At 47.3% G+C, this 27,575-nt stretch overlaps 2 protein-coding genes across 2 annotated transcripts; one reads left to right on the top strand and one right to left on the bottom strand.

The window, feature by feature from the left end:
* Nucleotides 1-1,077: 1,077 nt before the first annotated feature.
* LOC120674451 (phosphoacetylglucosamine mutase-like) lies at nt 1,078-4,205 on the bottom strand. Its single transcript, XM_039955634.1, has 9 exons — nt 3,914-4,205; nt 3,567-3,832; nt 3,177-3,296; nt 2,947-3,089; nt 2,606-2,857; nt 2,101-2,519; nt 1,842-2,017; nt 1,581-1,677; nt 1,078-1,470 (listed from the first exon to the last, which is right to left on the bottom strand). Exons 1-9 carry the CDS (start codon nt 3,990-3,992, stop codon nt 1,328-1,330), a joined length of 1,695 nt encoding a protein of 564 aa, XP_039811568.1. The 5' UTR covers nt 3,993-4,205; the 3' UTR covers nt 1,078-1,327.
* A 14,860-nt stretch (nt 4,206-19,065) lies between these two features.
* LOC120676604 (protein RICE FLOWERING LOCUS T 1-like) lies at nt 19,066-22,886 on the top strand. The gene is made up of 4 exons (XM_039957917.1): nt 19,066-19,669; nt 19,748-19,809; nt 22,099-22,139; nt 22,267-22,886. Exons 1-4 carry the CDS (start codon nt 19,475-19,477, stop codon nt 22,488-22,490), a joined length of 522 nt encoding a protein of 173 aa, XP_039813851.1. The 5' UTR covers nt 19,066-19,474; the 3' UTR covers nt 22,491-22,886.
* Nucleotides 22,887-27,575: the final 4,689 nt, after the last annotated feature.

Raw genomic sequence — 27,575 nt, 5'->3', positions numbered from 1 at the left:
CAGTTCGTATCGTGTGCCTTGTGGAAGGGCTGACAATGACATTGAAATCACCCCAATTCACATATTACTAGTATAGAATTGCCTACGCATTATGACTATTACTGAACAAATAAACTGTCATATTAAGTTGTTACTATGAAGCAATTACTTGGTTTTAAGTGTCCTCTCAGCAACGCATTCCATCAGATGACCACGTTTGGAGCACAGAATTTTTGGAAGTCCCTTCAAATTTCCTGTTTGGAGCACAGAATTTTTGGAAGTCCCTTCAAATTTCCTGGGCTTTCTCCACGCCCTATCCAACGAGTCATCCTCACGTTTTCGCATCTTCTTTTTGATAATTTGATGATGCCGTTCCTGCACTTGCGTTCTCGTTAAAATCATGCCTTGTGCGACTGTTGACCGTTTAGTTGGTTGTTCTCTGTACTTTTGCTACGGACACGTGGGCCCGGAGTCCACGAGGCCGACATGTCAATATCGAGACCTGGCGTGTTGAGGGCTGGTTGCTTTGGCATTTGCCTCTTGTCCAGATGGGCATGCATTTCTGTCCCATCACCATCTCCATGCCCATATGCTGACTTGCGGTCGTTTCTTGTAGATCTCGGAACAGTGCGCACTTTTATCTGTTCTATGATGAATGTTGCAAATAATGGAAAGAATGAATTTTCAAAAGAGAATCACAAGGGTGTCATTTCGTATCGGCTGCCACGTCAGAAATGGGGGAAAATGACATATTGAGGAAAAGGGATTAGAGTGACAATCCAGTTAATTAACAAGCAAGGACCGAGGTGTCATTTTAGAGAATTAGAGAAGGCAGTAAGGAAGATGACATTTGAGTGTGCTGTCATTTCTTATAGTAGCAAAGGTTAAATTACCACAAGACAATGTAAAATGCTGGCCTTTGTTCTAGTATTTGCTAGTACTATGTATTTCAATAAAAATCTTAGAAAACTTCCAAAATTGCCATAAGATATTTTCTTTGAAAAAATGATCCCTGTCTACGACAAGGTGGGCCTAGACCTAGATTTTATTGAGCAAATGAATAACGAATGAGGAATGAGGTAAACTGTTAGCTACAAATAAGGAACAAGATGAGATTTCGATCCGTCTTAGCAGATGTGCAAAATCCATCTGAAAGCATGAGTACAGGAAGGGAATGATTTTACAATGGTGTAAATGTTTTATGATGTTTGGATACAAGAACCAAGTGCTTTTTGTTCTGTGCATATAAACAGTGAAATTCAAAAGTTTGGACTCACGAATTAAAACATAGAAGGGAGAGCCCTAGGAAATTTAGTCTAGTCAAAATCGCAAACAAGAATGTAAATGATTATCCAAGAAGATGTTCCACATGTTGTGCCACAGATCTTGCAAGACTATCAGCTTCCACCTGCATAGATGCCTCGGCATACACCCGTACCACATCTTCTGTACCAGATGGCCGCACAAAGCATCGCCCATGGGTATAGTTGGCTGCAGTAACATCACAATTTAAATATCAAACACACTAACACGAAGCAACTTAAACTTCAATGAATGTGATACAGAATCGCTACACTGCATTCTATTAGGTTGGCGCTTACCAGTCTCCTTATCTATCAATTCTTGCAAATTAGAAGGTTGACTAACTTTTGTCTCCGCGTCTGTTGTGACAATTGAACTTCGATCTATAACTTTCACCTGAAAAATAGTAACAAAGTTAACTAATTGCATTACGAACACTCGTCAGCACCTTCCATGAGAAACGAGTAGTTAAATTACAAAAGTAGCGAAAAATTTGTAGTATCATCATCTTCAGTGAAAACAAGAAAAGTAAAAAGTTAGTGAAGACCGGAAGTATATACCTTCAACTGTCTACTGGGCAAATCACAATATAGTTCACACCAATTCTGAAATGACCATCCCTTATACTGCAAAATAGCCTCCACCAAAAGCGAACCACTCAGAGCATCACCTACTGCCTGATTAATCAGCTGACTAGCTGCCATCAATCTCATTGCCGCATGATACTGTGCTGAACCTAGAAAAGCCAATAAGATAGACCACATTAAACAAAATGTTAAGAGGGAGAATAAGGAGAAAGAACCAATAGCTAGAGCTTACCATTGGCAGCTTCAGAGGAGTGGTCATTGATTAATGACTCCAGTTGAGAGAGAAAATCCTCCGAGAATACTATAGTCCCATGTCCATTGGCTTCAAAATATATACCTATATCATACTCCAAAGCCTTTTTGTGCAGATATTTCACTCCTGTAGGAGTGAATACCACTTCAAGGCCAAGGTTCTTGAGAAATTGGGTCGATGCCCCATTTGCATAAGCTGTCTGAACTATGCCAAGCCTTGCCGACAATGATTTGTTTACTTGACTACCATTGTTATTGATAATATCTAGCTGCTCTCTGATAAACAGGGCAAACAGAGATAGTATCTTGTCACCATCAACAAGATCAACCTTATTGTCGCTAGGCGATGACACGCGGAAATAGACAAGTCGATCAGCATCACCATCCAAACTTGCACACCTAAATTGCAAAAAAAAGAATGGTAAGTTTGCTTTTAAAAAAATGATAGACAAGCATGAAGCATGCGTAACAACCGAGCATCTCACCTGACACCAACATCTTCAGGGCTAAACCCATGAGGAGTAACTCGCTCCTTTTGAACAAAGTCTGCACCACACATATGGTTTAGTATGCCTTCTCCTTCCTTACCTGAATTCCTCACATTAATATCTATGCCTGAAAGCTTTGCCTTTATTTGTTCAAGCTTTACCCCACCAATACCATTTGCTCCATCAACAATTAGTTTCTTGGCAAGCTCATCCCCACTTTTATCTTTTGGCACTAATTCCAGCATACGCCTGGTGAAATTTGATGTTAAAAGCTCGCCATAAATGACAGTCATAACTTGTGAGAGGCTAAAGCAGTAGGACAATGACTAGAAAATAACCTGAATGAGTCGATAAGTTGCGTAAAATAATCTGACTCTGAAGCCTTGATGCCTTTGTTTTTGCTCCGGACCATCCAATGCAGTTGAGGGGTGGTCAAAATTCCCAAATCAATTGCGTGTGCGCCAACTATCGCATTTATCCCCTTCAGTTTGATGAGAAATCCAATGAGACTGAATTTGCAAACTGATATCAGTACAAATATAGCGAAGGAACAGATCCACATGCATACCTGCAGTGCAGCATCGAGCAGGTACTCTCCTGTTGGCCTAGTATCTCGGCCAAGCAGCACTTGCGCCGTGTGGTGGCCCCCCAATGGAATTCCCTCGTTCTTGACAAACTGAAGCACCAGCTGCAGAGAGAAGAAATCGTATTACCATTCGCATTTGCATAAAAAAGTTAGCAGGCGTTGGTTTGGTTGTTGTTGTTGATTGATGCCACAAGTGTCTGGTTGTAGTTCAGGATTTGGATGCTAGCTCCAAGTCTTAGTTTGATTTGTTACTTCGTAAGACAACCGCTAGTATTTATTTGTGTAAGAGTCAGTCTGCCCAAACAGATCCTGCAGCTTAATTACATACCTAGCAGAACGAAGGTTAGGAGTAGAAGAGGACTGATTCCTTACCTGCAGGAGGGCGTCGGGGTCGGGGGCGTTGGCGAGGGCGTCGGCGAAGGGCTCCCAGTGCTGGGCCATCATGCCGCCGTCGGGGTCGGCGATCTTGACGCCGTTGTCGCCGACGGGGTTGTGGGAGGCGGTGATGACGATCCCGACGGCGGCGCCGGCGAGCTTGACGGAGCGTAGCGCGGCCAGGATGCCGGCGCGGCAGACGGCGGGCGCCATGGTGGCGCCGTAAGCGCGGAATCCCGCCGTGCCATAGGAGAACCTGCAGCCTGCGCCCCCGATCCCATCTCATTCTCTCAACCGCGCGGACTAGTTGCGTTGCTGAGGCAGCAGAAGGAAGCAGCACGTACCGCTTGGGAGAGGGAAGCGGGACGCGACGTCGAGGAGGCGGCGGCGCTGCTCCTGCTCCTGCTCCTGGTTGGCGGCCATGCCGTCCCCCTCCGCTTCCTTCCCGGTCGTTATGAGTCGTTGGCTCGGATCTGACGCGATTTGAACACCACTTGTCGCCGGGGGGAAGACCGACTCGACTAGAGAGAATCAGGAAACGAAGCGGCCTGCCAATTCGTTGGGAGTTCGGAGACCGGAGGTGCGATCGTAGATTCAGTACAGTTCAACCATCCAGGATCGCACAAAAACGAAGCTGCATTACTGGAAGAGCTTGAATTCTGAATTCCTCCCTCCGGCTGCTTCCTCATGGAGGAATAAGATCTTCAGAAAGTTCAGGCTCAGAGGAATATGCTAGCAAGCTCTGCTTTTCAATTAAGAGGATAAGAGTGAGTTAAAAGTCACAGGATAATTAATTGGGCTAATTGGCTCAATTACAAAAGTAACATTCTTGTCTACATTTTGGTGGCTTGGCGATTTGCAGATAGTTGATTGGGCTGATTGGCTAGTACTCTTGTTTTCAGCGGATAATAATTTTTGTTTGGAAGGACATGTCTGCCTTGTCCCTGTTGTAGACACAGTTGGCAACAGGTGAAAAATGACTGACTTTTAAATTTATCATTATCAGTTTTCATTTACTGCAAACCAATGATACTGAGTCATTTATTTTGCTACGTCTGAAACAGGCAGAAAACGAAGGCGAAGCCTACCCAGTTCAGTGTTCAGAGCCTTGGAGAGCATGTACTGATGCCAAACCTTCTGGCTTGTCGTAAGCCAAGGCACAGCAGTATGTTATTCCATTTCTGTTGACTTATTTCAGCTAAACCTTTGCTGTACATTGGAACATCTAATTTATCAGTATTAGGATATGCTGCCTTTGATCCTGTGATATGCAGCCTCTGAATAAAAATGTCTCGTGAGTAGTTTGTGACACCATATTTGTCACGCTTCTCTCTTTCTTCGCCATTTGATTGGGGACAAATTCATGTGTTGATGACCAAAATTGGCAGTAACCTGAACAGACCGGTCTGACCGGTGTGTCCAGGCGGTCTGACCGGTCTAGGCGTTTGTAGACGGTCTGGCATGACCAACCGGTCTAGGAGGAGTCCGAGTACAATTAGAGTTCTTAATAGATTTAGATCTGTAAACAGGATTTCTTGCGGGGTAAGTCTTCCCCGCCCTATAAATATAAAGGGTCACGGCCGATTGAAGGAAGAACCCAATCGAATTTATCAAAAACACATATTTTATCTTTTTACCTTTACCCTACGTTTCTAACCTCGACATGCTGTTCTTCTCTCGTCTCCATGGCGTTTGACGACGCCCTAGCTGGCCTGCCGAGCATAGGGCAACCCTACACGCGCTTGCCCCGACGAGGTCCCTCCCGGGCAAGCGTTCGTAGGATCGTCGCCGTTCTGCACGGCGACCGGTCTGACCGGTCCCTCTGACCGGTCTGACCGCTCCACGCAGGAGGTGTTGCAAGGAGATCCTCCTCGCGTCGCGCGACTTAGCGCGATCGTGTGTTGGCCCGTAAAAGGCGTTAACATATTTTTGGCGACCCCGCTGGGGAACGAGAATCAGGCTATCATGGCCGATTTGTCAAACCCTAGCAATCCAGCATCATCTAAAGAACTACTTGAAGAGTATCGGCGAGAATACGACAAAGCAGTCGAAGATCTACTTTTGTCTTGCTTTCGTATAACAGAGCATGGAGTCTTTAAGATAAAGGAGTTGCAGACACCATCTGCCATTGATGTATTAATGGAGATGCAATCTTCAGGTACTTTATCTGACATTCTATCTGGTTTTGTCAAGCATTTGATTGATAAGAAAGATAGTTCAGTTGCAATTCCTGTTATTCAAAAATCGGCTATTGAAAAGCCGACTAGTAATCCTTGCGAAATTTTGCATAATGTTGCTAGTCAAGATACAATTCGGCCGTCCCAAACCGAAATTGTTGAGCCAAATTTCCCTAGCAAGAGCACAGAAACTAAGTTCAGTACTTCTACGCTCGGGGGGCAACAAAACATAGTCAAAGGTTCCGGTTGCACCGCAACCGGTCTGACCGGTTATCCGACCGATCTAACCGCCTCGTCTAGGGTTTCACCAAATAATTCAAAACCCGAGATTGGTGTTTGGAAAACTGTTGAATCCAAAGGCCGTCACAAGCATCAAAAGGAAAAGCCGAAGCCCTTTCTTGGAGATCTTCCGGCTAAATTCAGAAAACGAAATAATGATGCTAGTCGGCTAAAACATCCAAAACACTCAAGATCTACTCCAAGACAACAATTCCATGATCGGAATCGGCAGACAAATAATTTTTCTAATTCAATGCCGTTTTCATCACATAGGTCGTATACATATATACCATACGGCATGCCTTGTTTTTATCCGTCATGGTATTTTAATTCCTATATGCCGTCTCTTCCTACATATTTGTGCCCCAATTATATTACCTATAGGGAGCCGGCAATTAGTAAGCCACCACCTACAAATAATGGCCGTTTTGATCCAAAAAATCGGCCAGTGCAGAAAAAGAAACACATGGTGATCAAGCAAGTTTATCGTGTCAAAAAAAATGGGCGATTGAATAAAAATTCAGATTTGACACAAGATAAAAAAAAAGCCGACCGTTGAAGAAACATCGGCTAGTTCCGTTGCTCAGATTGTCCCCAATGGAGACCATACTTTAAACAATATAGTCAAACAATGTTCAAGTTCGGCTGGGGGGCAAGATAAGAGCATCTATATCGGTTCTGACAGGACCGGTCTGACCGGTTTGTCAGACCGGTCTGAAACTGGAAAGTCTGGTGGTACAAAAAATAGGATCAAGCCAACCTTTGAGGAGCTTCTGGATAAATACAAGAAGATATCTGCGCAAAAACAAAGCAATCAATTGGAAGACAAACGAAAAAGTTGTTCTTCATCACCAAGATCAAGAAAGCATCAACGGTCATCGTATTGGTCTTCGTCATTCATCCCGTCGATGCATGTACCATGATCTGCATATTCAGGTTTGTTTAATCCATAGTTTGGTCAAAATCCTTGGCTGCCATATTATGATTATCAGTTTTATACTTTATCAAGGAGCTATGATTTGTATAATCGGCCGCATTGGCCGTCTCAAGATTTTTGTTATTAAACATGCTAAGGAATGTAAAGCCGAAATAGTTTGCTGATCGTAAGCTAGAAATTGTTACATACTAGTTCTCTTAGTTCGGCTATTTTAGCATGTTTAAATATAATGTGTGGCCGACGTATTGTTAATCGTCGCCCTTAGACAATTTTGGTCCAGAGAAGTGTTCTTTGGCACGCAAGCTTTGCCAAAGAACATGGGGGCATATGTTGACGACCAAAATTGGCAGTAACCTGAACAGACCGGTCTGACCGGTGTGTCCAGGCGGTCTGACCGGTCTAGGCGTTTGTAGACGGTCTGGCATGACCAACCGGTCTGACCGATAGGTCAGACCGGTCTAGGAGGATTCCGAGTACAATTAGAGTTCTTAATAGATTTAGATATGTAAACAGGATTTTTTGCGGGGTAAGTCTTCCCCACCCTATAAATATAAAGGGTCACGGCCGATTGAAGGAAGAACCCAATCGAATTTATCAAAAACACATCTTTTATGTTTTTACCTTTACCCTACTTTTCTAACCTCGACATGTTGTTCTTCTCTCGTCTCCATGGCGTTTGAGGACGCCCTAGCTGGCCTGCCGAGCCTAGGGCAACCCTACACGCGCTTGCCCCGACGGGGTCCCTCCCGGGCAAGCGTTCGTAGGATCGTCGCCGTTCTGCACGGCGACCGGTCTGGCCGATCCCTCTGACCGGTCTGACCGCTCCACGCAGGAGGTGTTGCAAGGAGCTCCTCCTCGCGTCGCGCGACCCAGCGCGATTGTGTGTTAGCCCGTAAAAAGCGTCAACATCATGCAGGTCAGAATAGCCGTAGTTGGTAAACAGACCAATGTTCTCCATCCTCGGCCTCGAGGTGAATGACGAACTTGGGTGACTAGTCTGCTGCAGTGTCTCTTTCACGTTATCTTGGAACATGCTTAGACTCCTCCAGGTCTCTTCGGAGAATGGATAAGATCCCTTGATGCTGACCGATTCTAGTAATGACGTAGCACTTCTAATAAGTCTCAAGTCTCCACAAAAATCATTACACAATTTTCATTGTGGGTAAGAAGAATCATTATACATGCATCGATCAAGATATATTCTTTCTTTCTTCAGGCTTTGCTTCATGCATCAGCTGCGTGCCGGAGAAGACTTGCGGTCCATTGGGTCCCAGCTTCTGATCTGGATGAAGGGACTGCAAATCAGGTTTCCCGAATTCTATTATACTCTTGCTAGCTTTCACCATCACTTGAGAGGGTGCTGTCATGATCTAATCCTTAAGCCTGTCTGATTCTGAATGTGGTGTTGCAGTCACCTGACCTCCATGAGCAGGCATGGAGCCTACTGAAGGTGACACTCATGACACTGCAAACGCTAAACATCACAGAGCACTGCACGTTCAGTGTAACAGTGTCTAAGGCACACCAATCTCCTCAGGGTGCTGCAGATGGGGTCCTGGTTCCAGGAGGCTTTGGCCACGGAGAAGTCCAAGGCAAAATTCTTGCTGCCAAGTATGCCAGAGAAAGCAATGTTCCATACGTAGGCATTGGCCTGGCTGGCCGCTTGGGGATGCAGGGTTGCTATCATAGGATGCAAACAGTGCGGAGTTTGACGCGGGCGCGAGATATCCTTGTCTGATCCAAGTGCCAGAGGTAACAGTAGCGGCAGCGTTTCTGTGGACTCGCACGCTCACCGCGTTGCCTTCGTGATGTTAGTGCTTTAGGTAGTGTTTGGTTGGTGGGATGAGAAGGAATGGAATGGAGTGGTTCTGATCCGAATGGTGTTTGGTTCGAGAGCTACAGAGCGGAGCGGTTCTTTGAAGAGAATATTCGCTCAGATACTGGGATGAGCCCGTCCCAAAAAAACGGCCGGACGAGCTCGTCTCACTTGAACGGCGTGAGTGCCGTCTGCTCTCTCTCTCTCTCGCGCGGGCACGCATGGAGCAGCTGCAAATCTGGGCGGGTGGAGCATGCTCAAGCGAAGGCGCAGCTGCAAACCTGGGACAGCAGAGCATGCGCGGGCGATCGAAGGCGCGATTCCATTTTGGCCATCGCGTGCTAGTTCTCTTTCCAACAATTGACCTGACAGCCGCGGGATCCAGCGCGCGGGAGCGCGCTCTCCTTCCCTTTCCGTGTTCCATTTTTTGTTTGGCCCAATTCTCCATCTTTTTCATTTTTTTTACGGCCCAGTTTGTTGCTGGCGGCGTGACCCATCATCGATTCATTTTTTTCAGCCCACTTTGTTGCTGGCGTCGTGGCTGCTGGCCCAAGTAGTCAACCAAGGTTTTAGGAATATTGAAAATTGAAAATATGTGGGGTCCACAAATATCAAGCGCTCAAAGACCACACACGGCGGTGGATTTTTGAAATCTATTCCTTCTTTTCCCTCTTAAATTACTAATCTATTTTTCCCCGTAATCTTGTTAGTAACCTTCTCTTAACACCAATTTTTTTTTACATTTAAGTTATGTGACACAGAAGTTATCAATATATTTAATTTGTACATAGTTATGTGATATACTTTTGTGTTTTTCATAAATAACTTTTGAAAAAAAGTATTGACATGCTTTATATTTTACATACATAACTTTATATTTTACCACATATAACTTATTGACACAAGAATTTTTTTACATACAAGTTATGTGACACATAAGTTATCATTACATTTAATTATACTTAGCTTTTATTTTTTTCTTAACACGACATAAGTTTTTGTTTTACATAGTTATGTGTCATACTTTGTGTTTTCATAAATTACTTTTCGCAAAAAAGTATTGACACGCTTTTTATATTTTTATCATATATAACTTTGTATTTTATCACACATAACTTATGTAAAAATGTATATTTTTCTTTGGTATTGACATACTTTGTGTTTTTTCCCCAGATTTGTCACGAAATGATGCAATCATTTTGAGTTCGAATAGCAACAAACGAGTGGTCTACATTAATGAGAATGATAATATGTGTGAAAAATTATCACCTGTTTTTCTCTACGTACTTATATATGATACTATTTTACGTCAGCCAGCATGTTGTGTTATCGTTCTATATATTAAACTTATGCAAAAAGGATGTAATAACTTATCCACTAAAAAAATTTATGTATATAACTTTTGCTTGACCATATTTAGATATATAACTTTATGCTACATACGCAGAACAGTGAATGATTGATATAAAAATTTGTATACACAACTTTTTCTTATAACCCATATTAACTTTGGTAGTGCATCCAAGAAAAAATAGAAAATTATGTATATAACTTTTACTCGAACATATTTAGATATATAACTTATGCTACATACGTAGAACAGTGAATGATTGATATAAAAATTTGTATACACAACTTTTTCTTATAACCCATATTAACTTTGCCAGTATAGAAAATTATGTATATATCTTTTTGTTCGAACATATTTAGATATATAACTTATGCTACATACGCAGAACAGTGAACGATTTATATAAAAATTTGTCTACACAACTTTTACTATAACTTATATATGTAACTTTTTCTAGTGCATCCTGGATAAATAGAAATTAATATTTTTACTAAAATTATTGTTTTTCTCATTTTTCTACAACAACAACATAGCCTTTTTTCCCAAGCAAGTTGGGGTAGGCTAGAGATGAAACCCGAAAGAAATAAGTTTAAGGTTCAGGCACATCGATAGTTAGTCTCCAAGCACTCCTATCCAAAGCTAAAATATTTTTTTCTCATTTTTCTAAAAATAATTTTTTGATTTGAATCTAACTTTTATTTCACTTCCCCCACCCGGGCGGCATTTGCCGCGGAAGATCCAAAAAGAGAAAGGGAATTAAGGATGCCCAAAATGGAATATACTAGGTTGTTTTGCTAGTTGCTCTGCTGGGCGCGCGTGCGAATTAGCTATGCCCGATCGAAGGCGTGGACCTGGGCTGCCGAACCGCCGCGCGAGCTGCGAGCTGAGTGCGAGGCCTGAGGAAGTGAGGGCCGGGGCGCAACATTTCCTGGATGGATTCGTGAGCGGCAGGCAGCGGCAGAGACGCAGAGTGGTCGGATTCGCAAGCTACTAGCTGGAATTTCAAGCTACTGCCTGGAATGGTGAGCTCCTAGACGAATTTGGCATGCGGGGCAGAGGCTCCACGACCAAACTTTGATTTAGATTGATTGGAAGTTGCATTTTATCCTTAGTTTGTTGTTGTGTGGGTTCTGTGACAGAACCGCCAAGTTAAACGGCTTAATTAAGCGTAATGATCATTATCTGAAATTATCAGACGCATTAGCTTAATTAAGTGTAACCTGACAGTCTGTTTCCAACCCACATGCCGATCGAAACATCACCAGTAGTCTCGCGTAACGGCGAGTTTAGACGGTACCAGCATGATCCAACTTTACAACATAGATATCAACATAAATATTCACAAAACAGCTTCAATTTAGAATTTACATACAATAGAATAAATGACAGCAGCGGAAGAGAATATAAATTGAGAGAAAGAAATTTGATTGAGAACCAATAAAACAAAACGACAACTACGAAAACGTGAGGACGTCACATCAAGCCCACCGATGTTAATCCTGGTTAGCTCCCATGCCTGAAACATGATAAATAACAAACCCTGAGCAACTAATACTCAGCAATACTTACTCGACTATGGGTATACATAGCTCATTATCTAGACATGCACGACTTTCTGGCTAGTGGTTTGCTTTGCATAAAGATATCTATAGGTGGATCCTTACTTTCAATATTTTAGCCGCATATTTTATATAGATAGACTATCAATTAATGTTGGCATATCTAAAGCAATCATGGTGGAGAATTCAATATTAATTCAAAATAGTATCCATCATGTATCACTAATATTCTAACTCATTTCTACGAGGCGACAAATAGATCAAGGCCCTTATATCCGCGAGACACGGCGAATCGATCCGATTTAACCTTGCAAGGTGGTCCTAACCAACACGGCACGCATAAGCCCCATCGGACCACACGCACCAACCATTCCCCTCCCCGCCTCGAACTACAGAACCGCCCCACGTACATATAGTCAGCCGAGTCCTATACGAGAGACCGCCAAAAGTAAATACATGCATCCCAATTCTCCGCGGCCACTCGACTACCCTAAGGGGTGGTGATGAAGTTCTCTGTACTTTCGAAATAAGGCAGTACTAGGCTTACCGGTTTCGACTACCTCCTACTCTCGGCATGCGGTTAGTACAGTTCAATCCCTGATCAGCACTGCCGACAACGATCGGTCCTTAATCAATACAGACGTGGCTAAGACACCCAGAAACCATTTTCTGCTGCCATACCTATATACCATCACCATTCCCCGTCCGGTCTCAAGTTTTCATCATTCCACATTGCATTCCATATCTCAAATACTGAAGTATAAAGATAATTATAAATCTCACGAGTAACCGGCAATTACTCGACTTCTAAATAACATATATCTCGTGAGTGACAAGAAATCACCTGACTTCTACCGAGACCTATTAAGCATGGCATTGCTATCGACCTATACATACTATTATAAACTCAAGGAAACCTAGGGATCATGCAACTAGGATTCCAAATAACTCCTAAAATGTAATGCACAAATAATAAATAAATATATATAGTGAATCATAATTTAAAATAATAGGACATGCACCGGGGCTTGCCTTCGGGGTGCTGCTCTGCACTGGGGTGAACTGGGCCTTGGGCCGGGGCCTCACACCTCTCCTCCTGCTGGGCCTGCTCTAGCGGCTCCTGTGGCTCTGCAACTACCTCGTAGACAAACTCCTCCGCTGCGGCTGCTACACGTATGCATATGATATGAGAAATGCATGCATGAATCTAACTCTCTATTTATGCATATAACAAGCTATAAATGCCTTTATTTAGCATAAACAAAATTGCATAGAAGAAGTTGTCAAACCATACCATCCAGGCTCTATCCTATAGAGCATAAAAATACGAAGTTAACAAAACTGATTTTGTATTTTTTTTCCATTTTTCTATAATTTTCTACATATTTTATAAGCACTGAAGGTCTGTGCTGATCGGATGATCCGACCAACGCCGGATAATCCGACCACCACCAGAAAGTTTTGGCTTCGGATTGCCGTTGAGTCCCCATGGTCGGATGATCCGGCCAAATAGTACTTTTTGCCACTGGAAGGTGCCGGATGATCCAACCCTAGGCCGGATGATCCGGACCTGAGTATTTCTGGAGTGAGTTTCGTGCACAAAAAGTGGGTTGGGCCAGATGATCCGGTACTAGGCCGCATAATCCGAACCGGGGGGGCGTGCGGCGTGTAACGGCGTCCTGCGGCGGGATGGATGGGAAGGGAGGGAAAAAAGGGATTGGGGAAGATGAGAGGGACACGGGAGAGTTTACCGTGGGCGCGAATCGGGCGGGGCAGGGCCGGAAGGGGAGGCACACCGTTGGGGGCGGAGCTCCGGACAGGCAACAATGGCGGCCGAGGTGGAGGAGCCGATTCCCGTCGGTGGAAGCTCGAGTGAGGCTCAGGAAGGTGGGGTGGTGGTGCGAGGCGAGGTTGGGGAGGTGCTCGTGAAAGGAATCGGCGAACGGCGGCCGAGGATGGCCGGAATCGACGACAACAACGGCTCCGCTCGAGCTAGGGCACGAGCAGGAGGAAAAAGAAGAAGAAGAAAAAGAGGAACACAATACCGGAGAGGATAAGGGCGCCGAGGGATTAGGTGAAATAGGACACATCCGGATCATCCGGCTCTCACTCGGAAGATCCGGCCCAGTTAAACACTGGGGTGTTACAGGTTCGATTGATTGGAAATTGCCCTCATGGCAGACTACATCGGATCATTTTTTGCTCATGCTGCAAGCTGCAGCAGCCGGCGGCCGGGCAGCGGGCTGCGCGCGACGAGCAGTGGCAGGGAGGGGAGGGAGAAGCAATGTGGCTGACAAGCTGGCCCCACATAACGGGAGTTAACGGAGCACGAGCAGATTTGTTCTGATTCTTCCAACCAAACAAAAAATGGAGCCATTCTAACTCTGCAGCCAAACATAGAGTTGGAACCACTCAATTCTAAAACTCTGGAATGGAGCCATTCCATTATACTCGCTCTCCAACCAAACACACCCTTCCACTGTCTGAATGTGGACTGAAGGGCTCCAAGTGATGTAGATGTGCGTGGGGTCAAGGAGGACTTTCTTCAGAACAAGGGACTGCAAATTAGGTCCTCTCTATATAGCCTCTACGCTGTAAGTATGATCACCCCCCCCCCCCCCCCCCCAAAAATCGCCATCGACATCTGTACGAGCCTATGAGGTGAGATAACATTGCACTCTCATGTATACGTACAATTCTGCATCAGCACGTTCTCGGAACGTGTATCCAGATGATCGCGCGAGCTAAGGACAGGTTGCGATGTGTATATATATTCGTGTGATCAGGGCTGGTAGCCAGAAGCGCGGCAGCACCAGCAGCTGAAGCACGTTGCAGTAGAGCCATGATCTAGAACAGGGGGTGAAGGTCGGTGTCCGGATCCATAGCAGCAGCAGAGATGAGAGGGGGCACAATGCTGGAGGGCGGCGCGGGCTGCCGCCGTCTCCCTGTCGCGGTCCGGGAGGTGACCTGACGCGCGTGTGGTTTTGGCACGGGGATCACGGGGGCAAACGCCCAACGGCCGCGGCGGGACGTTTGGTTCCGGTCTGGCCGCCGGGCCGTCGTGCGCCGGCGGCAGGCTGCAGCCATGACAAGTTGAAATCCCGCCTTTCTTTTTGTCTTTTATTTATGCAAGAAGCAAGCCAAGCAGGCAACCTCTTTTTTTTGGCGAAATGGTACGTACTGCTTTACCAAATCCTTCGGTTTTGTTTCGTATAAAGAGAAAAACTTGTTTTTGCGAGTAGCAAAAGGGAAAACTTTGGTTTCGCGAAATGAGAGTGTGTTTAGATATAAAGATCAGAGCCTGAGTGTCATTTTTCTAAACCATGGTATTTTGCCTTTTTAGATAATGGAAAGATTATCCAGCTTCACCCTCCTCACTCATGGGGGGGGGGGGGGGGGATCAGACCAACCTTATTACAAGTAGTAGAAACCACACCACTTCTCACAATGTATTTAAAGTATGAAGCATGCTTATTGGAAGTCAATCTGTTAACTAAAAGGCCATCCATGGGATGTGAAGAAACAAAGAGCTCACATCTGCAACAACGACATGCATGAATCGTCCTCTCCTTTTGATCTTCACTGTGCTGCAACTACGTCCAAATGGCGTAACCAATACGTTCCCCTAAATAAAACTTGTAAAAAAGTTTTCGGTTGACAATTGTTAAAAACATCATTTTCCTAGAGAGCCAAATCACCCAACGGATAGCTGATATGCCTGTAAATAAATATAAATTTGGTTTATGACCCTCTTGTTTTAACCAATGATTAAATAAATCATCATCTTTTGGTAATATAATAAACCATGGTATTTTGCTTATTTCTATTTTTAATTTTCTTAGTCATCATATGTGAAGAGTTAAATCATATTTGAAGGGTTAAATTCGATTCTGGTGCTTCCTTACGGAAATATTACACACAAAGGTTGTCCCAATATCTCTAAGAAGCTTTTTGTTCAGCAAAAAGAAAAGGGAAATCTAAGAAATTTTGGATGGAGAAACAAAACAACGTCGACACGCCTCTAGCAGTAGCAGATGCGCTACGTAATGGAACAGTAACTTTTCTAAAAGCGAGCTTGATGATCGTACAGCGGATATGATACAAAAGTCGATCTCTCACCTCTATCTCAAGGACATGGCCGGCGTGTGGCTCTGCCTTGGCTCCGTTTATGCATGTTGGTCCTTGGCCTTGCAGTGCCCATGCAGCCGGCCGGCCTGCAACTGCAAGCGCGGCACGACACGTCGACGTACGCGCACGCACACTCGAGGCGTGCGTCTGCATGCAATGCACTGCGGATACTCCCCGCGGCCTGCCAGCGGCAGCTGAGAAAAAGGCAGCAGGCTCGCTGCGTGCAGGTGCAGAGCGGACGTGACGCTTCCACTATGTAAAGTTCAGTTCTGCCACTACAGTCCAGGCCAGCCTCTGCACTGCTCCTGCATGAATGGCTCCCAGCGAGTTCGCCGACGTACGGGCAGCGTGGCCTACTAGCTAGCCCCTAGCCAAGCCACCACAGCTGCATGCTACACGTTAAGGCCGTGTTTAGTTAGCTGTCAAATCAGAATTAATGCTCGCGTGGAGTATTAAATGAAGTCTATTTGTAAAATTTTATCAGGGATGAATGTAACTTTTCTAGACAAATCTAGTGATGGTAATTAATTGATGATTTGCTACAGTGATGCTACAGTAATCTTTCTCTAATCACGCAGCCAAAGACCTCATTAGATTCGTCTCGCGATTTACACGGAGAGTTGTGGAGGTGGTTTTATAATTAGATTTTATTTAATATTCTAAATTAGTAGTCAAAGGTGCAAAAAAGTTTTTGCGAAATTTTTTACACCCCAAACCAAACACCGGTTTTATTTTATTTTATTTTACTGTTGAGATTCTGATAGGACCAGTGAATGAAAGAAGAGAAGGCCGGGACAGGTAGATGTACTCCCTTTTGAGTTTTGTTTACAACTTTGAAGGTTTTCTCGCATATAATTAATTAATTAATGTCAAAAGGCATAACAATTGAGTATGATCCCTCTTGAAGCAGCAAACAATATTGGTAATGGAATAACTAAAGAGGCAGGAACCAAGTTGAAGGGATAAACGACCTCACTCAGACACTGTGATTGTTGCTTTAATGTTTTTCTTTCTTTTTTGATGAAACGCTGACAGCAAGTCACCTAATTCTGCATTGCCCTTTTGCAAGGGATGTCTGGCATCGTATCAGCTCTTGGTCGGGAGTGCACACTACAAGAAAAGTAGTCATTCATCCCTCAGCCTTTGTACCGGTCATATTTAGACCATTTATTACTGGTTCTAAATTTTAAAACTTTTTGAAATTATTTAGTACCAGGTCATACCTCCGTTCGGTACTTAAATGTCACCTTTTAGTACCGGTTGGTGTTTTAGCCCGGTACTAAAATGGCGTGGCCATTTAGTACCGGCCAATGACACCGACCAGTACTAAAAGGTGACATTTAGTACCAGTCGATGTCTTGGTCCGGTACTAAATGGTACTTTATGGGTTATTCAAAAGGAAAGCATCCCTCATGCAACCACATGTGAAGCCTAGTTGGGATGGTGCAAGACCGGAGGTTGTGGGTTCGAATCCTTGTGAGCACGCATATTTATCAGGGGTTTTATTTTTACAGGATGGTGTATTCAGTACCGGTCACTACGGTTAGTACTAAATGGTGGACCACTTTGTACCGGCTAGCCGGTACCGGCCAGTGGCGAAGCCTAGCCGGTACCGGCCAGTGGCGAAGCCAGCTCAAAAAATGACCTAGGGCGTAGTTCTAGATAAAATTTTTACCGGAGCACGCGAGAAACCAAGGCAGCATGCCTGGCTGCAGGGGCTCGCGACGGCGGCGCACGGGATCCGCTGGCGTGGCCAGGGGTGCTGAAGCGGGGTTGCAAGATGGACGGACGTGGAGCGCCGTGTGAGCGACTGAGCAAGACTGCAGGCGAGGAAGGGGATTGTGAACTGCTGAAGTCGGCAGTGTCGTTTGGTGGCAAGAAGACGCAGCACTGGGCTATGGCGCTAGTCTGAACCACTTAAAAGGCCGCAGCCCACTCGACCGGACGGCGCACGAGGCCACGGAAATCCTCTCCCCAATGCCACAATGGCCCAATCTGAGTCTCACGACTCTCAGCAGCAGAGGACCGTCGTCCTCGAGTTCGGAGGGTGCCGCCGCGCCATCATAAACCTCTGCTGGAGTGGAGAACGGAAGATATTGTCAGCACCCACAAACCAGAGAAAGCATATACTGCTATGAGCCGCCGCACTAGGAAGCCTAGTGTCCGTTTTAGCGGCAGCAAATGGGTTCGCTAGATGTGTCTGCGCGCACATATTCGACCCAGCTCATAAACGCAAGAGAGTCGCTGGTTAAATACTGAGTGCGTGTAAGGAGGAAGAGTATCAAACAATTTGTATGAACTCTTATTTTTTCTCAAGTAACATGTCATTGGGAAACTAATTTTCTCCTCTTTTGTTCTTCCATTATACTTAGATCTATTCTTCTTCTTCTTTCCTGCTACCTTCTTCTTCTTTGCCATTATCTATCTTTGCTGTTAGCAAATATATTTTGGAGCTCACCTCTAGGGACCTAGGGCGGCCGCGCTAGGCGAGATAAAATCATCAAAACCAGGGACGGGTAACGACGGGTTGGGTAATTGTGGCGTGGACTGGACGGGCCGGGGGGACGACGACGAGAGAGAGAGAAGTCTGGCGGGCAGCCAATGGGAACTCGACAGAGCGGGGTGAGAGCTACTGTACGTGCGGGTGACAAAAGGACCCTGCCGGGGCCGCCTCTCCCTCTTCCCCCACTCCCCACGCACCCACCAATCCACCGTCTCGTCAGCCGTCACTCCACAAAGGCCTTGCCCTCACTCACTCCTGCTGCTCTGGTCTCTTCTACTTCATCTCAGGTAAACTCTTCTTCTTATTTATTGATAGTCTCTCTCTCTCTAAAAAGAGGAAAATCTCTCTTTTTTTTAACTGTGCACCTAGTAGAACCTCTTGCTGCACACATTTGCACGTAGTAAGTTCCAAGCAATACAAGGAAGGTAAAAGAAAAGGAATCCTGATGTAAACGGCAAAGGGAAAGGAATCACTCACTCATCGATTTAGAGGAGTCGTCTTTGCTTGGCCGGCCCCGGCTCAATGGAACAGTAACCGGATCATAGCTTAGCTTTGACGATCTGATGTGTCTGCTGGTGCTGGATGGATACCCTCCGATCCCCTAGCCTAGCGGCCTAGCCTAATCCTATCCTGTCCTGTCCTTTGTCCTAGCTGCTGTTGCAGTAGTAGCTATCGTCCTTGTTTGCATAGACGAGCAAGCGAACACCAACAGACCATTTGACCTCTCCGGCCGCTTTCCTTTCCCAAACGCACGCACAGGCACAGCAACAGCAGGCGCGGATGGACGCGCACCGCGGGGGCCGGCCGATTGGCACCGGCCCAGCCGGAGCCGGGTGGGGATCGACAGCGCCTGTCCAGTCAGCACCGCCCGGGCGCGCGGGCCCCATCTGCCGCCCCGCTGCTTCAGCACGCCACCAGCTCGCTCCCTAGCGAGCGAGCGACCTGCAGCGCAGCCAGAAGCCCAGAGCTCGTCGATCGCTCAGCTCGCTTTCCGGCCAGCCGCCGCTCTATAAGTAGAAGCAGAGGCGATTCATAATTGGTGGGCTGGTCTGGTGGTGTCTGTTGGGCGGCGGATCGGAGGACGACGAGGAGGGGAACGAACAAGAGCCAGAGCGAGCGTGAGGGTCAGGAGGCCGCCGCCGCAGCAGTAGCAGCATGCAGCGTGGGGATCCGCTGGTGGTGGGGCGGGTGATCGGCGACGTGGTGGACCCCTTCGTGCGCCGGGTGCCGCTGCGCGTTGCCTACACCGCGCGGGAGATCTCCAACGGCTGCGAGCTCCGGCCCTCCGCCGTCGCCGAGCAGCCGCGCGTCGAGGTCGGCGGCCCCGACATGCGCACCTTCTACACCCTGGTATGCATGGTAATTGGGCAGCTAGCTAGCTGATTCCATCTATCTGATTAACGCGTGATTTGATTTGATTTGCATCAGGTTATGGTGGATCCGGACGCGCCAAGCCCCAGCGATCCCAACCTCAGGGAGTACTTGCACTGGTAACTAGCTAGTAATCTTTTGTATTTGTGCAGGACTTCTTCAATTCTTTTCTGCAGATATATAGAGAGAGAGATCTGCTTAGCTTGCATGGTAAGATCACGCCATGTGATCTCGTCCTTCCTTCTCAATCCTCGGCCCGTCTCTTTCATGGGAATGAAGGCGCAGAACGCGTACTGTCAGCATCTTAATTATCCGTATTCTTCACCTAGTACGGCTGGCCACTTAGATCAAACATACATTATTAATAATAAGTACTTCTGACAGAACATAGTAATGTTTAATTAGAGGGTAAATTATTAATTATCCGTATTCTTCACCTAGTACGATTTTGTTGATAACTTTAGAGGGTAAATTAATTAGGTGCAATCATAAAAACACACGCACTCTACCTTTTTATATGAACGCCTCTGACTCCGAGGAATTGGGTTCTAGATATATAGATCCCCTACCAGCACAAGCCTTTTGGTGATCAGGATCCTGAAAAATATGTTACTACTATACCTTGGAAATTATTTTTTGACAATTAACAAAACAATATTATCAGCTGCACTACTCCAAAATCCTAGCCATGGATAAAATGGAGTAACCTTTAGGTCTTGGTGTCTCTCCTTTCACCTCGTACTACAACAATTTTTCCAACAAATAATAATGCTGCATTTAGGATTGTCAACAAGTAGGAGTAGTCTGTTTGGATGCGAAGGATTCAGGTCCAAATTTGCTAAATCCTAAATATATTCGTCAAGCATTCTCCCATATTATATTAAAGAACCCCTCAAATTATTTGCAAGTGTATTTAGAATACTTCCATACCGTCTGTAGGAAAAATGAACCGGTTGATCGATCGATAGATAAGCCCAATAGCATTATGTCTGGAAGAATACATTCTTTTTCCAGGAAAACATGACATATATACATAGCATAACATTGAGAGACAACTGAACATAAACCATATATATTCCACAAGACATCCAAGTGTAGTATCGAACTCTTAAATCAAATCTAAAAACACAAGATTGAAACCTACAGACAATAATAGTTTATTAATTCGTTGACATTATCAACTTTTAGTCCCAACAAATTTGTATTCAACTGAACTTAGTGGAAACTTTACTTTTGTGTGAATGAATTATTTCTATTTATAAAATTCCAGAGAACTACATGTTATCCAGCCAAGAAAGTAGATGTATGGAAGAAGGTAGCTAGTAAAAGAGTTCCATTACAGCCTACAGGCTCAGCTGAGAAAAGCTTTGATTAGTAAAACCAATAGCTATAAGGATAAATAGGGAAAGACAACAAAGTTGCTTACTTACTCCCTCCGTGTCGGTAAAGGAAGTCGTTTTGAGTTTATCTTAAATCAAACATTTTAAACTTTGACTACAAATAAATTATCTTAAAATATATTTTCGTAAAAGTATATAGTAGTTATTTTCTATTTTTTTTATAGCAAAAGGATAGTGGTCAAAGTTTTTTTGGAGACTATGTCAATGTCCGAAATGACTTCCTTTACCAATCTGGAGTGAGAGTATGCATCAGCTAGAGGACATTTCCTAAAGAAATAGTTACTATATATATCTTTGTCCTGCTACTAAGAAGAGCCCTCATCTTACCATTAAATATAGCAGTACATTTTTTCGCTCGATCATTTTTGCCATCCCAGCCTAATTCCATAAATTACAAGTTTACAACATAAATCTAGATGACCTTTCTATAAACTTTGCATCAAGATTTGTATTTTTTCCCCTTTATTAGAACAGGTATCCAAGCTAGCAGACGATATATAGGTTTTCAAGTTTATGGGGTTTTTTCCAAACTCATAACCTGCAATAATCACTACCGTACAAAGTATTTCAAGATACCCCATGCAAGCTTCCTTTAATTTGGTCTTGAGTCTTGACACCACTAGCTAGTTTGAATTCTATCTGCTTGAGACGAAGAGGCAACTGCTAACGAAACGATACTAATCACCTGAAACACAAACCCTTTTTAATCAGTGGGTCAATACCTTCTGTCTCACAACCTGTGAATGCATTTGTCTATAACTGCAAAATCATCGTACATACGTATACTGATATGCAAAATAAGAACCTTTCTAGTATTATGTTTTGTCACATGTACTACTATATATAGATTGCCGGGACGGTCCACTTCAAAGTTCAAACATACATCAATTTTCAGTTCAGAAAGAAAACCGACAACTTGACCTTATTATTCATCGATCATGCATGATGATGTAGTCTTTTATGGACGGAGATGTTCTGAATCGAAATTACTTTGACCCGGTATTGCAGGCTGGTCACTGATATCCCGGCGACGACAGGAGTTTCTTTTGGTATGTCCTGCTCAGAGATTTTTTTTTTCGTGTTTGACTAACCTAGTTCAGACTTACATCGATTCAGTGTCCCTGTTTATTTGAGCATTAGTATTAATTCATCATAGTATACTTGACGCACGCACAGGGACTGAGATTGTGTGCTACGAGAGCCCACGGCCGGTGCTCGGAATCCACCGCCTGGTGTTTCTGCTCTTCCAACAGCTCGGCCGGCAGACGGTGTACGCCCCAGGGTGGCGGCAGAACTTCAGCACCCGCGACTTCGCCGAGCTCTACAACCTCGGCCTGCCGGTCGCCGCCGTCTACTTCAATTGCCAAAGGGAGTCAGGAACTGGTGGCAGGAGAATGTGAATTCGTACGATACTCTCGCCGTCGCCGGGGGTGAAATAAGATTGATGATGATTGATTGGCCGGGTATATTATATACAGATCGAACTGAGACACATGGAGAAAAAGAACTGCGAGATGGACTATATATATATATATATATATATATATATATATATATATATATATATATCCTAATTAGTTGATCAATATGGTAGCCATCCTTTACATCTGGGAGGAGTATATATATTCGATTACTTCTGGCAGATTGGCATAGTTAATTAATAAGACTATAAAGCAAGCGAAAATGACTAGCCTGATGAGTCAACATGACTACTGTCTCTCCCTCGTGAAAGAAGATGTATGTCTCATGCTACTGTTATTTAGATCATCAGTTGAATTGCAGATTCTTCTTTTTTTCTTCGTGCGTGCGCACGCGCGCGTGTGGCGAGGACATTCCCGGTACAGGGCTGAAACTTTTAATTTGATAAAGACAAGAAAGCTGAAATCCAAATTTTGTGACAGTTTAGATGACTAGCCGAGCTGCTGGATGCAGGGAACATATCAGATGGGCACTTGGGCAGAATGGGATTAGCTTAAATCTGTGCATGCTGTTTGCTATATAACACTACTATATATGATGTGACCACGCAACCCTGATTTGTGTTCATGAGCATATATCCTCAGTATGCATATTATAAGCTGCATCATGGCATAAGAAGTGACAGTAACCGTCGGTGTCTAGACCCGGCGGTCTGGCACCAACTAGTGATGATGCTGCGTGGTCCCTAACCCTAGATGGTTGATGCAAGAGGTAACACAGTAACGCACGGGTTTATCCTGGTTCTGGCCGCGGGGCCGTACGTCCAGCAAGGGTGTGCGAGGGCACTGTACTATCTTGCACCGGAGTTCTTGTAGTAGGGGTACAAGCGAGGCGAGAGAGGGAGGGAAGCTCCCAGATCTCTGCTAAGTGATTGAGGCAAGTGCCAATATCGAGCTCTGGAGAGCGTGTGTGTGTGCGGGTTGTGTGCGAGATGATATCGCCCCTTTGCGAAGGAGCCCGCCTCCTCCTTTTATAGACTCAAGGAGGGGCGGAGTACATGTACAGGGAGATCACGGAAGTCGTCGTCTTCTCCCCGAATCGCGGGGGTGCAGTGATCGAGCGCTGTGGAAAGTACACTGTGTGGTATGGCGCCAGGCGTGGCAGTTGTCCTGGGCAGCTCCCTGGTCTCGCGGAGATCGCACTGGCATCCTGATAACTCCTGTGAGCGTCGTGGTGATCGCTGTGGAGGGTACCGTCCTCCATGTGTGGCGTGGCGGAGCGTCGAGGGTCCTGCAGGCGGGGTCTTGCTCTGGTCAAGATCTGTACCCCGTCCGAGGGTTGCGCCCACACCCGTCGAGGGTTCTGCAGAGGAGAAAGTACGAGGGGTAGGAAGCACAGTGGCAGGAGCAGTGCCAGGCACGTTTGCACAGGGTGTTGCAGGTTCCCACAGTGTCGCAACAGTGCTGGGGATGGCGGAGCAGTGACCGGAGTTGGCGGACGGGACTCCGGTCACAGTTGCTGTGCGGCATGGTGGCCTGACGTCGTCCGACTCCGCACTCCGCGGCAGAGTGGTTGGCATTTAATGCCTCCGTCAGACAGACTGGTGAGCAGGTGGATCGCTAACTCCGTCTGCCGAGGGGTAGCCTCGAGCGAGGTGGAGTTAGTTCTCTCTCCCGAGGGTAGTTCCGCTACCCTCGAGCGAGGCAGAGATGCGGTGCGCTATCGAGGGTCTCGGCGGGGAGGCCTCGAGCGAAGCGGAGATCGCTCCACGGGTCTGAGGGGGCCTCGGATGGGTCGTACCGCGAAGCTGGGCCGCGGGCCGAGCGAGGATTGGGCCTCTTGGGGACTGAAGAGGATTTGGGCGCTGTGGGCCCTATTGCCTGATTGCATTGTGTGTCATGAGGGCGATTTGGTCCCTGGGTTAGGGTGCCCCTAATTATTGTACCCGACAGTAGCCCCCAAGCCTTTGTAGGGATGAGTTTCAGCCCTGCAGAGGCCTGATCACTCAAAGTCGTGACTCGGATACCGACCGTGGGGGTTTAGTTTTTCTTCGCGGGGGCGCGTCGGCGCACTCGCGGGCGTAGCTAGAGGAGATCGGTTCAAGATCGGAGTTCGCCGACAGAGAGACGGCGGCAAGGTGCACGGCATGCCTCGAGCACCATGAAGTCGCCGCTGGGGGTGTCGCCGTCACACTGACTGGAGGGTTTAGGCTAGTTTGCGGAGCAAGATAGAAACGAGAAGAAGGGTCGGGCGCTTGCGGCCTTATTTGGAGCCGGAGGCTACGGGTGGAGACGGGTCCAACTCCGAACCCAACACTAGCAGGAACGAGGAGAAGGGTCGGGTGCTAGACTATAGATTTTGATCCTCGAATGTGTGAAGTTTCCTTCGTGGGGGTGCGTCAGCGCACCCGCAGGTGTAGCCCCCGAGGCCTTGGAGGAGTGCTAGCACTCGTCCAGGGGCTATAAGCGACGTATTGCATGGTTGATCGGGTGGGGTGACCATTCAGCTTCTCTTCCAGCCGGCCTCGGCATTTTCAGTGCTGATGCGGCGACCCGTTGCCCTTTTGATGATCAGGCGAGGGGGATTTGTTCGACACGTGGAACTTCACAATCGGTGATGGCTGATTTATTCGAGGGCGTGGCCTGAGCCGCGGTGTGCGAGGAGCCCCCGAGCCCTGGCCTGTGTGAAGGCATTCAGGGAACCCTCGTCTTTTCATTATGACCCTCGTCGCCCTTTCGCAGGGAGGAGGGGTGAAGCGCGCCATGCTACCCATGCCCGGGCAGCGAGCCATGGTTGCTTCGGTGAGCTGTTAGCAGGTAGTTCAAGCGGACGTCTGTGTCCTGTTCGATAAGGGTCGGCTCGTGGTCTGTAGACACGTCTCATAAAGCGCTTGCAAAGGTTCGCTAGGCGGAGCTTGGACCCATTTGATAGGGTCTGAGGGCTCAATGCTCTCCCTCGATGTGATCCCCTTGCTAGGCATCCTCGGCTGGCCTTGAACACTGTGTTGGACGTCTCGAGATTCGCGCTCGAGGGTAGCTAGTATGGTACGTCCATGCAATCCCTGACTCTGGTGATCCGGGGCACCTGTCGAACCCTCGGTGGGCCAGGCTTCGAACCCCAGATCAGTAAGGCCTCGGAACAAAGCTTCTTCAATGGTAAGGAACCCCCGGAGGGAATATTCCGTCACAGTCCACAGACGGCGCGGAGTCGTGGGTCGCGCGCGGGTCTCCCGCTGGTCGTGGGGGACGTGGCCCGGCGCGTGCGGTGCGGGCGCGCCTTTTCAGGCGGCCGTCTCGGGTAGGCGGAGCGGCGTGGGCGGCGACTGGCCGATGGGACGGCGCTACAGTCCCGTCGCGCCCCATCGGTTACCGCACTGCGGTAATTATTGAATGCATGCATGGGGGGTTTCCCGGGAGTGGGGTCCAGCTGTCAGTGGCTGCGAAATCTACCGCATTTAATGTGGTAGATTCGGGGCCGTGGCGACGAATCCGCCCGGCACAGTGAATTAAAGAGAGAGAAGGGGGAATTGATTCGCTTCACCTTGCCGTTTGCTCTCGCCTCCCCTGCCTTCTCCGCTTCCCCTGCATCCAAAGCCCGGAGCCGAGAAACGAGAGGAAGAAGAGGAAGAGAAGCGAGCACACCTTTCCTCCCGTTCGAGCCTTCCCCCTGCCTTCCCCCTTTGCTGAAGAGATGGCGCAGTTCGCGGATCCGGCACCATGGGGCAGGTCCACCGTCCGCGCGGCGGATTTGGAGGCGCTGGTCGCCGACAGGCTCTTGCCGCCGAACACCGACCAATCGCCACCAATGTGGATCGTCCCAAGGCCGGAGGAGAGAGAGCCGAAGCCTCCGAGCGGCTACGTCATGAGCCTCGCGCGGCTCCACGAGCGGGGATTTGGCGTCCCCACCGGCAAGTTCTTTCGTGCGCTCTGCCACCACTACGGGGTGGAGCTGCGCAACTTCACCCCCAATTCCATCTCGTAGGTGGCGGTCTTCGTCGCCGTATGCGAGGGATACTTGGGGGGTGGAGGCGCACTGGGATTTGTGGGTGCACCTATTTCGCGGGGAACTCTACACCGAGCACGTCCCAGGCCAGCCAAGGAGAGTCGCCCGCGCCGGTGGCCTCACACTCCTAGTGCGTGAGAACAGGGGGAACCTATACATCCCCTGCAAGGTGAGTACGAACAACGCCGGGTGGAGCCGAGGGAGGTTCTACTTGCGCAACGACAATGAGAGGCTCCCGGCGTTCACCGACAAGGTCCTCCGGGAGAAGCCAGATGCATGGAGATGGGGGGTGTCGCCCCCTGAGTGCCAGGCCAGGCTCAAGGTGTTCATCGAGGCGCTGCAGTATTTGGCAAAGAAGGGGCTGACGGCGGCCGCTGTCATCGCGAATTTTCACCGGCAGAGGGTGATTCCCCTCATGGAGAGGAGGTTGGCGATCTTCGAGCTGACTCCCGAGGCTGTGGCTGAGGGTTCGAGGATGTTGAGCGGGCTACTCTCCCTCGATGCCACTGCCCAGAGGGCGAAGAGCGCGGTGGCGCACTTCCCCTCCGACCCCGAGGATCTCTGGAGGATCAAGATGCGCCCCGAGGATGGGTACATCAGTTTGGTGAGTGCGGCTTTCGATTGTTGTTGATTTCATGTTGTTTCTTCTCCTTCTTCTTGTTTTTGATCTGAGTCGTGCTTGCAGGGACTAAGCCGTAAAGGCTGTCTCGAAGCCCCCGCTCCCCGAGGTCCGCGAAGTGAACCGCCTGCGCGCGCAGGCGGACAAGAGGAGGAAGGACGAGGCGAAGGCAACCGCCGCCAAGAAGAGGGAGAGAAGGGAGACCCATGATAAGGAGTGCGCCAGACGGAAGAGGGAGGGCCACTCTCCGCCGACCACGCCTGAGTCCACCGAAGAGGGAGACTCCTCGTCCGGCGGGGTGGATTTCTCGGAGTCTGACGACTTTGAGGTGGTGACGGCCGTAAGCCCTCCGCCGGTCCACCACCGGGCCGGCGACGAGGCCTCGGCGTCAATGCCGGGCGAGAGAAGGCTCGCGCCGGCGAGGCTGGAGAGGGCACCCGCTGCG

This window comes from Panicum virgatum, chromosome 5N (genome assembly GCF_016808335.1).
Source record: "Panicum virgatum strain AP13 chromosome 5N, P.virgatum_v5, whole genome shotgun sequence".
Taxonomy (NCBI): domain Eukaryota; kingdom Viridiplantae; phylum Streptophyta; class Magnoliopsida; order Poales; family Poaceae; genus Panicum; species Panicum virgatum.
The sequence above is the reverse complement of the archived record's forward strand: the minus strand, read 5'-3'. Positions and strand labels throughout refer to the sequence as shown.

Excerpts from the sequence above, each read along its gene's own strand:
- LOC120674451 (XM_039955634.1), bottom strand. The coding sequence starts at position 3,992 with ATGGCCGCCAACCAGGAGCAGGAGCAGGAGCAGCGCCGCCGCCTCCTC. Across the intron at positions 1,678-1,841 it reads TGCCCAGTAGACAGTTGAAG|GTGAAAGTTATAGATCGAAG; the intron begins GTATATACTTCC and ends ACTATTTTTCAG. Across the intron at positions 1,471-1,580 it reads ATTGATAGATAAGGAGACTG|CCAACTATACCCATGGGCGA; the intron begins GTAAGCGCCAAC and ends ATGTTACTGCAG.
- LOC120676604 (XM_039957917.1), top strand. The coding sequence starts at position 19,475 with ATGCAGCGTGGGGATCCGCTGGTGGTGGGGCGGGTGATCGGCGACGTG. Across the intron at positions 19,670-19,747 it reads TGCGCACCTTCTACACCCTG|GTTATGGTGGATCCGGACGC; the intron begins GTATGCATGGTA and ends GATTTGCATCAG. Across the intron at positions 22,140-22,266 it reads GACGACAGGAGTTTCTTTTG|GGACTGAGATTGTGTGCTAC; the intron begins GTATGTCCTGCT and ends ACGCACGCACAG.